General features: G+C 40.2%; 1 protein-coding gene across 1 annotated transcript in view; it reads right to left on the bottom strand.

The window, feature by feature from the left end:
• LOC130232528 (phospholipid-transporting ATPase ABCA1-like) overlaps nucleotides 1-12,111 on the bottom strand; it is a 182,828-nt gene that overhangs the window by 121,478 nt on the left and 49,239 nt on the right. The window contains 1 exon segment of the mRNA XM_056462478.1: nucleotides 11,017-11,133. Within this exon segment, the coding sequence (XP_056318453.1) occupies nucleotides 11,017-11,133 (117 nt within the window).

Here is a 12,111-nt window from a genome sequence, read left to right as displayed (position 1 = left end):
ACACACACACATAGATATACATGCGCGCACACACACACACACACACGTGCACAACAGCATTTGTCCAGACATGTAAATATTAACACGTACACGCACACACACACACTCAGATCTGCAAATATTACCACACACACATACAAATTTTAATAGACACACAACACACAAACTATATATTTATACTGTACACACATACACAACCCCAGCATTCATACAGATATGCAAATATCAACACACACACACTCGAACATATAAACACCCACACACGCAATGACAAACACCACATACATATTTAAACATGCTAAAACGACCATAACAACAAAACGCATGCACACACACACACACACACACACACACACACACACACACACACACATAAATACACATGAATGCATAAACATGCGCACATAAACAAACACGCAAAGATAAACATAAATCCCACAAATAAACATAAACCCAGCTGAAGCATGTATTCAAACACACACACACACACACACACGCGCACACACACACACACACACAGACACACAGATCTGCAGAAAGTCTCCATTCAAATGTAAATCTCTGCTGTGTGTGCAGTCAATGCTGAAGAGGACACACACACACACACGCACACACACACTCGGAGCGTATAATGATAAAAGAGTGACATCACCGCTGTTAAAGGCTTATTACTGCTCATTATAAATGCATTAAAACTTCCCAAACCTGTTTAGCGCTTCACTGTAAAAACTGGAGATGAGGAATCGTGGGAAATAATGATCAGGAACAAATAACTGGAGATTTTATTGAATGAAATGTGCGGCTGACTGATTGATAAGAGGTAATGCTGTAGATACACTCTCTAAAAAATGCTCAGATGCTTTAATTACATTTTAAATTAAATAAATAACATTTTAACCCAACTGTTGGGTTTGTACTTTTTTTAGCCCAGCTTTGGGTTAAAACAACCCAGCATTTTTTCCATAAAAAAACTAAACGTGGATACATAAAAAGGCAGAAACAAAAAAGCAAATAAACAAATAATTAAATAAAAATTACATCAAATTTTGAGTAATTAAGAACATATGTCATATGGCTCAGTGGTTAACAATGTCACCTCTCACCTCACAGCAATAAGGTCGCTGGTTCAAGTCCTGGCTGGGTCAGTTGGTGTTTGCATGTTCTCCCTGTGTTGGTGTGGGTTTCCTCCGGGTGCTCCGGTTTCCCCCACAGTCCAAACACATGCGCTATAGGGGAATTGATTAACTAAATTGGCCATAGTATATGAGTGTGTGTGCGCGCTAATGAGTGTGTATGAGTGTTTCCCAGTACTGGGTTGCAGCTGGAAGGGCATGTGTTGTGTAAAACAAATGCTGGATAAGTTGGCGGTTCATTCCACTGTGGTGACCTCTGATAAACAAAGGGACTAAGCTGAAGGAAAATGAATGAATGAATGAATGAATGAATGACAGAAAGAATACCCTCTTAAAAATGCTAGGTTGTTTTAACCCATTGTGGGCTCAGATATGGACGAAGCCAATACTGGGTTAATTTTGTAAATTACATTTTTGTATTTAATGAACATTTTTAACTCTACTGTTTGTTTTGTGCATATTTGACCCAGCGTTTGGTTAAAACAACCCAGCATTTTTAGAGTGTACAAGAAGGTAGGAAGGAAGGAAGGATGGAAGCATGGATGGATGGATGAACGGATATTTAGAACAAGTAGAACAATGATGTATGGATGAATGGAACAATGGATGGATGGATGGATAGATACAGTGATAGATGGAACGATAGATGGATGGAACGGTGGATGGAACAATGGATGGAACGATGGATACAGCAATAAATAGAACGATCGATGGATGAATAGATGGACGGATATATAGAATGATAGATAGAACAATGGATGGATGGATGGATGCAGGGATATATAGAACAATGGATCGATGGAACGATTGATGGATACAGTGATAGATAGAACGATCGACGGATGAATGGATGGATAGATAGAATGATGCATGGATGGATGGATAGATAGATGGAATGATTATTGGATGGATAGAACGATGGATGGATGAATACAGCGATAGATAGACCAATTGATGGATGGATGAATGGATGCACTGATACATAGAATGATAGGTAGAACAATAGAACGATGGATGGATGGATGGATGGATGCAGTGATGGATGGATGGATGGATGGATGAATGGATGATAGATGGATGGAATGATGGATACAGTGATGGATAGACTGATTGAAGTATGAATGGATGGACGGATATTTAGAACAATAGATAGAACCATGGATGAATGGAGTGACACAACGATAGATAGAAAGATTGAACGATGGATGGATGGAACAATAGAATGATGGATGGATTGAATAATTGAATGGATGGATGGATGCAGCAATTGATAGGATGGTAGAACGATAGAAGGATGGATGGATGGATACATCGACAGATGGAACGATGGAACGACGGCTGGATGAATGGAGAGATACAACGATAGATAGAATGATAGAACGATCGATCGATGGATGGATAGATGGGATACAACAATAGACAGAACGTTAGATAGAACAATGGACGGACGGACGGACGGACGGACAGACAGACGGACGGACAGATGGATAGATAGATAGATAGATAGATAGATAGATAGATAGATAGATAGATAGATAGATAGATAGATAGATAGATAGATAGATAGATAGATAGATAGATAGATAGATAGATAGATAGATAGAGTAATCCACTCTTCTTAGGATCACTCACTCATTGGCACTCTATTTTCCAATAAAACCTGAAGCTGGGCTTGTTAAAATGTTCAAATGTTTTCAAATGAAGCCGTATGAAATGAACGCATTAGAGCACAGCTGCTAATGGAGACCACCGTAAAATATTCCAGCCATTAAACAGAAATTATTCTGCCAACACACCTGACCATAAAAACTGTAATTTACTTATCAGAAAATAGACTGTGACAGCCACCACACAGAGAGAGAAACACTGGCGGCTTTAATAACACAGATAATGACACTTTATAATCATTCACTGTAAGAGTAACGGACGATACATGATCTCTCCAGATCACACAGTATATTCAGCACGCATTCAGGACGTGCACAAGAGATTTGACTCACAATTTATTAAAGAATCTCATGCAAGGATGTAGAGTTTTTGGTAAGTGTGGCTAACTATTTTTGATATTTTTAGAATAAAGGAAATAGAGGAACAGAGAAACAAAAGGTTCTGGAAATTAATACCTGAAACAGAATAAGAGGCTGAAGAATGTCAGCACAAATCTAAATGTAATGCTCCTGGAAATAAATATTCCTCATACAACTTTAGATGTTTTAGACGCTTGGTAAGACCATTCTGCCACTGAGAAACAGCAATAGTAAAGCTTCTGGAAGTAAATGTTCCTTGAAATATTTGAGATGCTTTCTGCCTCATTTCCACTGAGTGGTATGGTGTGGTATGGTTCGGTATGGGTCACCTTTATCAGGCTTCTGTCTCCACTGCTAAATGGAACCAATGGTACCCTTTTGGTAGGCGTGGTGTGAGACAGAAAGCTGCAGTCGACGTCATTCTCACTTGAAGTTCACATATCGCATGAGAAGCGCTTCTTACTAAACAAATGCTTTACATACTGTAAATACTCACGCAATATTAAATGTTAACTACTAACCTTTCTATGAACAGGATTTGATTAGAGCTGCAAATCAATGATGATGCACAATAGCCTACTGTAACGTCTGCGATTATATAAAATAAAAAATAAAACATTTATGAATGCATACAGCCCCTTACAGTCTCTGAAATGTAATGACAAAAATATACATGTGATTAAATATATACATATAATACACATACAAATATAATCAGGGGCATAGCGGATATTTTAAAAGTGGGGGGACAGCTGTATAAGATCATACGTCCATATAATTATTAATCACCTGTTTCTAAATGGCCTGTCTCTAGAAGTGAGGGGGACGTATCCCCCCCATCCCCTCGGTTGCTAAGCCTCCGAATATAAACATATTTAGGCCTTCTTTGGGTTTGTAAACGATCTGAAACGTATAGAGTCTGTGCAAACCTCTCATCTTCATTCTTCACCAGCACATGTAACGTTAACATCTTGTTAGAAAGTAATAGAGCTCATAATAGTCCAGAAGGTGATGATAATAGTTGAACACAGCAGTTTGTTTATGTTTTAGATTGCTGAACGAATCATTCGCTGCTTTGTTTTCTCGTGCTACACTCTGGCTGGATGTTAAAAGCGCTTCAATAATCACGTGCAGGTTATTAACATCAGCTCAAGCTGGTTATTTCAAATATAGACGCGCGACGGATGATCGCGAGCTCTCTGGAGAAAGTGAAACCCCTCACGCTTTTAAACACCAGGACACACAGCAGATTCTGCTCTTCTTCTTGGCTTTGCGGCTGTTCAACAAGACTACGACAAGGATTGTTTAAGCTTGGGTCGACCATGGCTTGTTATTATATGTATATATTATCACATGTAATGTCTCGGCTGTGTATTAAAAAATGGCGCTTCCTTTGTTTTCATTCTCCTGACTCTCTGTAAACCAATAGTATTCAACTATGCATCTAGTTCCACCTTTTGGTACCCTTTTGTTGTGCTAGGTAGCCTTCGGAAAGTGGTGCGGTTCGATTTTTGGTACCTTTTGACAGTGTAAAAAAACCCATACCACTTAACAAAAATCTTTGAGAGGAGACTACTACTGCTTCTTTTATCCTCACTTGTTAGCCGCTTTGGATAAAAGCGTCTGCTAAGTGGATAAATGTAATGTAAATGTTCAGTATCAAGTCAAATCTTGACCAATCAGATGCTCTGTAGTGTCTGACATGCCCCGCCCCCTTCTTCTCATCTGCTGTTCATTTGATGTGCTTGAGCTCAACCAATCTCACTGGCAGAGCTGTGATGAAACAAAACACTATTGGCTGTTTTTAAGGGGGAGGAGCTACTATATGCCCCGCCCTCTCTTCGTGTTTCAGTTCAAGTTACGTCAAACATTGAACAATTTCAAAGCACTTCACGAGACCTTTAACAACAGCTATTCATCTGCTTGATGTGTCACGGCCTCAAAGGTCGTGCAAAGGGTAATGAAAAACTCAAAACAAAGTTCACTTTCGTCCTCCTCTATCCATTCATCCACACTCGTCTGTCTTCCTGCTCCTCTCATAAGCTCATTTAAAGTGACTCTGCAGTAATGGGGGTGATGGAGGGATGGAGGGAGGATGGAGTGATGGAGGGATCAGCTGAAGGTGTGCCGCTGGTTAATCCCTTTCCTGCTGCTCATGAAAATGATCCTGCACTTACACATAATTACCTTCTCCTTTGATGCACCCTATCAGTGAGGAGGGGCAATAAACTCACACACACACACATTCACACACACACCAAGTGTTTAAGAGCTGGGGTTTCAGTCTTAATTCAGAAGGAGTGTGTACGTATGTGTGTGCGTGAGACTCTCAGTCATTTTCAATCATCATAACAATAACAGCCACTGAACTTCCTCCACTCACTAATAAAGCACTTCCTGATGAAATACTGCATATGAAGCGCTGCGAGTTCCAGCTACAACTGCGACCAATATATTGGGGAAGTTGAGGATCATTGTCTAGCACATATGGAGAGCTCGACTGCATGAGATGTCGCTTTATTTCTGGTAAAGGTCAGATGCATTAGTTACACATGAATTTGTTAGTCCGGAGGTCTCCTAACCCAGCTCCTTGGGAGAAACCGTCCTTCAGATTCCAGCTGCAACCCCAATTAAACACACCTGAATCTGCTAATGAAGGTGTTGGGGGTTACCGGATAATTACAGATGAGCTGGAACAGGACACGAACATGGTCACGTGAACACGGATATTTTTAAACCACAGCTTTTTCGTCCACACGCAAACAAAAAATATCGGGTCACTAAATGAAACTTTCGAAAACTCCTTTCGGGGTGAATATGTTCAAAGATGCTTTATTGTTGTGTATGTGTGGTATACGTTTTTCTTGCATTTTTGGGTAGATTTACAATAACTTTTAGCATAATAGTATAAAAGCGACATCTATGGTCATTAAGATGGCTCTTATGTGAGTGTAGGGTGTCCTTCCAATAGCTCTTAACCTTCCTGTTGTCTATAATTTTGTTTACACAGTTCACCCTTCGAGTCAAAATCGAGCCACTTTTAATAAAGCTCTAAAATAAAGCACTTAAATTAAATATCCTCAAAATTCCCTCCCTCATAGTCGCCACGAAGGCTAATATTAGCTATATACACCGAAATCATTTTTGCACCAAGCTGTAAACAGCTCATTTCTGTAGTAAAGTTGAGCATTTTAACATGGGAGTCAATGGAAATTTGCTTTGTTATGGAGCCAGCCTTTAGTGGCCAGTCGATGAATTGCAGTTTCAGTTCGTATTAGCTTCACATTGCAGAGCGGGAGGTTGATGTTTGGGGGAAACTTAACTATCTTTTCCAATTCCCTCCAATAGCCCTTAACCCTTCTGTTGTCTATAATTCTGTACACAGTTCGCCCATTGAGTCAAAAATGAGCCATCTTCAGTAAACCTCTAAAATAAAGCAGATCAATTTAATCTTAACCCTCAAAATTCACAATTCACCCCTCACAGTTGTCATGAGGGCTAATATTAGCTATATAACCGAAAACCATTTTTGCACCAGACTGTGAACACTTTATTTCTGCAGTAAAGCTGAGCATTTTAATATGGGAGTCAATGGAAATGTGCTCTGTTTTGGAGCCAGCCCCCAGTGGCCAGTCAATGAATTGCAGTTTTAGTTACTTTTGTTTAAGCTTTACATTGTAGAGCGGGAGGTTGATGTTTGGGTGAAACTTAACTATCTTTTCCAATTCCATCCAATAGCTTTTAACCCTTCTGTTGTCTATAATTCTGAGTCAAAAATGTGCCCCTTCACTAAAACTCAAAAATAAAGCAGATCAATTTAATCTCAATCCTCAAAAATAATTCAAAATTCACAGACCTCACAGTTGTCTTCAAGGGTAATATTAGCTTTATACACCAAAACCATTTATTGTAACAGACTGTAAACACTTTTTCTGCAGTGAAGTTGGGCATTTTAACATGGGAGTCAATGGAAATTTGGTCTGTTTTGAAGCCAGCCCCCAGTGGCCAGTCAATGAACTGCAGTTTCAGTTACTTCTTTATTACAGTAGTTTCACAATGTAAAGCGGGAGGTTGATGTTTGGGTGAAACTTTAGTGTCTTTCTCAATTCCATCCAACAGCCCTTAACCCTCCTGTTTTCCATAATTCTGAAAAACAAACCAACTTCACTATACCTTTAAAATAAAGCAGATCAATTTAATCTCAATCCTCAAATCTATTTTACATGAAGAAACAAGCACAGCTTCATCACAATCAGTATTTCAGCAGTGTTTACACAGTGGACAACACTCGTTTCTCACTACAGTAAAAGATAGTTGTATAGAAGGTGGGTCAAAATTGACCCAAAGGACAATTGTTGTACCCTAAATGTGTACAGCCTTCATATAAATATGCAAAATAGAAAACGATTCATTAATGTTGGGGTCATTTTTTAAAAAAGCCACCAAACGTCAAGATAAAAAACAATTCTGCAGTCAAAAGGGTGGAGACCCCCTTCGTATGATTGTAAAGTGTTTTGTATGAACAGCAATACTATAGCAATACATAAACGCACGCATACATCCATTCAAATACATCCACCAGTGTTTAGAGGTTGAAATATGAGCCAAAAGACTTTCAAATGAGCCCTTGACATTAGCCGAGACCCATTGAGAGGGAAATAAGCAAAGCATGCTGATTTGCAAACTCGTGAAATGCCAAGTGAGCGACAAGTCACCAAACAGAGCTCCCATGAGACACACACACTCACACACATTGGAGGAAAAAAGAGCAGCACAGATAGAGATGCAAACCCGCAGGGGACACTGGTACATATGCAAAGAAATGAGCAATCCAGAAGATGCTAAGAAAATAAAGGACACTGACAGAGTTAAAACTGAGACAAACTCAGCTCCTTCACACTTGGTTAAAAGATGCATGTCCAGGATAAGCCTGAGAAAATTTGAATGTTTAAGAATGTTATAAAAAATAGACACAATAAAGAGAAAATAATAAAGCGAGCGTTAAAAATATTGAGACAAGCAACAGAAGAAGTGTGTGCAGGAGCAGCGGACTGACTGCACGACTGAAAATAGGCCAGACAGCACTTTCAGAGCGCTATAGGAGCTGATGGATGTGTGATAAGTGTGGAGACACTTGTGCAGCCGACACCAATGAAAGAAAAGCTTCATATGAGGCACAGGAGGCTGTGAATGTACCAATATTACAGTCCAGACCAGGTCAAGACCCAGCAAACCACATACTTATGATCTATTCTACACTATTTTGCAGTATAGACAGCATAAGTAGAGCAATCAGACTGAAATTTCCAACAGAATAAGTGCACTTTAAATACCCGGATGATGTAGCAGAAGGGGAGGGGCTACTTGTGAATGGGAGGAGCTACTGGTGAATGGGAGGAGCTACTGGACTTTTAGACGAGAGACATTTGGAGTGATTAAAGTGGTCATCTTGCTCCTCTTGATGTAAAAGCCGCTCGCTGTGTGTAAGGAGCAAAAGCAACCGTCAGCAGAGAGTTTAATGATCACAGACTCTGCAGTGTGAAGAATGAGTTTCACCCTCTTCCCTGTGTAATGGACACGGATGCGGGATCTCCACAGGACTTCATTACCCACAGCACGGTGTTCCCCCACGCCTGGTTACTTCATCAAGGACGGCTGTTTGCTCCGTACGCTTCAGTTAATTTTGCACCTTCATCTAGCAGACCTTCATGGACTCATGTGGAGCTCTTTGCACATTAGTGATCAGTTTCCACCCTTCTGAGAAGCATCTATTAATTTATTTTCACCAACTGCAGAACAAAAGTAAAACGCTTTTCTAACTTGTCTTGTTAGTAGTCCAAATATCTGAACGTTCTTAAATCAACAACAACAACAAGTAAAACAAATCGTGTTGTTTTCAGAGTCCAAATGAAGTGAGTTTTTCCTTAAAACAAGCAAAATAATGCTATTTCAAATCAAAAACAAGATTATTTTTCTTACCATATTTGCAGATTATTATAAGATAACTTGCTTTAAAGGGCACGTATGGTAAAAAATCTACTTTTTAAGCTGTTTGGACAGACATATGTGCATGTATGGAGTATAGAGCATCATATTGGGCTGATATAAGCACACCCAGTGCTTTTTTTTCAATTTAACAACATAAAAGCGGTGGACCAATTGGAGCGGTTTTCAGACCGACCGCAACTTTACGTAGGAGAGCGGTCCCCCCGCCCACCAATATTGATTGACAGGCGCGTCATCATATCCTCAGTTTGTTGATTCACGTCCGCCATTTTCAGCGTGAGTGGAAGCGATATCACTAAAGGAACACGCTAGCTCTATTTTTAGATGCAAGGCTCATTGGGCTCAACACAAGATCAATATTCTCCACATTATCGCTCTAATCAGAATTATTGGTTGTATCTTTAGGTAGGTTTGCAAACATGTGTACTTCTCATTGAGTTTACCTTATACTTCAGCCGTTTGCATTTCTCGCGATCTCAGAAGCTCCCTGTGATCTTAACTAGGTGCTGCTGTACCTGACGCTGCGCCATGCGTTTTAGAAATCTAAACATAGGTTTCTATCAGGGTACACACAACAGCACGACGATTCGGGACACTTCATGTCTCTGCCGCGCCACAGAGAGTGTCTGGTGTGCTGTGTCGTGGCTTCGAGCGGCGCATCCGGTGCCTCAGTCAAAGTTAATTCAGTGTGCGTGGTTATTAGTCTCAAGCTTGGCACTTGAAACTAGCACACAGTTGGCTGTAAAACTATACAGACACATATGATTTTCTCTGCTTGGTCTGTGTCAGAGTCGTACATGTACGACTGATTGCTGATCCTCTCACTCCTACTCCTTCTCTCAGTCTGCCCAAACACAGAGCGGGTGAGCTCATGGCTCCGCCCCCTTGTTACGTTGGGCGGGAAGCCGAAACTAATTTACATGTGAAGCAACACACCCCTAAATCAGCGAGCTGTGGACACGCCCCCAACATGACACTTTTTAACACATTATAATAAACAAATCTGAATTGTGTTTTAAACTGAAGCTAAACTGGCACACTCAGAAGAGCCAGAATATTAATATTAAATCATAAAAAAGAGCTAAACTACGTGCCCTTTAAATAAAAATCAATAACTTTCTGAAAACAACACAACATGCTTTGCTGGTCTAAAAACTGCTTCTTGATTGAAGAATTTGTAGATATTTGGACTAGAAACACGAGTAAGAAACACATTTTTTCTCAGCGCATGAAGGAGATTAGCCGTCGGTCGCTGGCCATTATTTCACAGGACATTAAACTCGGTGTGCACTCAGATGAACACTGCAGACCTCAGGAGAAAACGCCCGCAGACTGAACAGTGATAGATCTGTGTGAAGCAGCAGTGTTAGATTACCATTCAGATACATGTTGATCCAGTCACCTTCTGCTGGCTCCTGCATGCAGGTCACGCAAAACACATTCGCTCTTTTGGCACCACATGCATGCATGCTTTTAGTTTTCTTTAATAGGGAAACTCACATGCAGTTTTTTTCTGAGGCCTAAATAAAGTTGAGTGTTTTTTTTAACTTCATATTGTGTTTGTTTTCTTGAGGATGTTGTTGTTTACGTTGTGATCGGATGCTTCTAATTTCTCAGATAATGCTGTGATGTTTCTTCCCCCTTTCTGTCAATGTTTGTATGTTTGCTGTTGTGTCATGGACGTTGTGTAATTTGTGTTTGTTTTGTAGTGTTATTATTATATGATTGCGATACAATCCGCCCACTAAAAATGAAGAGGTACATCCTAAAAGGGGTTAATGCTAATAACGTAAATGCATTGTACTCTTGACAGATGATATGTAATATTAAATTAAATAACCGTGGCTCACCCTGAGTGTGTTGATCTGAGCGCCGCTGCTGAAGAAACTCCAGAGAGAGTCTTTATTCTGCAGCCAGAAATCTGCCAGATCACCAGCTTTGGCCAGAGCATCGAAGGTGCGGTTAGCCTGCAAGCGCACACACACACACACACACACACAAACACACACACACACACCATAGGTTTCCATTGAGAATTGATGACATCAGCAATGCTCATAATTCACATTCTCCTGTAATAGCTGTGTGTTATTGCCCACTGAATCCGAAACTGAATCTCACGTCGTGTCAATCGTGTTGATGCACTGCCTCCGATATGTTCGCCCGTCATTTAAAAAAATCGAATCGGGTTAGATTTTTTTAGCTTTTTGCATCCAAAAGAGCATTTTAAAAGGGGTTTTGACAGTTCAGAGCCATCGTACAAGTGAAAGGTGTAATACAGTATGCCGTCACTTGAGCACAGATGACTTTAACACAGAGCTGAACATACAGACAGAATGTGGCGGACGCTTGAGAACCCCTATATGCTGGATTCAGTGCCTGGCACACCTCTCCCCTGCTGCTGTTTGGGGTGTGTGTCACAAAACACACATGAAAACACACACACAAACTACTTACTCATAAATATGCGCGCACACACACACACAAATACACAGAAACACACACACACACACACATATACATACATATATATATATATATATATGCATGCGCACACACACACAAGACCAACACACACAAATACACACTCATATATATGCATGCACGCACACACACACACAAATACAGACAAATACATACACACACACACATATGCATGCGCGCGCACACACAAAACCACACACACAAATACACACACAAAAAAAACACACACACTCATATATATGCATGGCACACACACACACACACAAACCACACACACACAAATACATACAAACACACACTCATATTTATGCATGCATGCACGCACACACACACACAAATACACACACACACACACACACACAAACAAATACACACAAAAACACAGAAACACACAAATACACGCACACACACAAAACCAGACACAAATACACACACAAACACAGAAACACGCACAAAACACA

Source organism: Danio aesculapii, chromosome 7 (assembly GCF_903798145.1).
Source record: "Danio aesculapii chromosome 7, fDanAes4.1, whole genome shotgun sequence".
Taxonomy (NCBI): Eukaryota; Metazoa; Chordata; class Actinopteri; order Cypriniformes; family Danionidae; genus Danio; species Danio aesculapii.
This window is presented reverse-complemented; position numbering and strand designations above follow the sequence as displayed.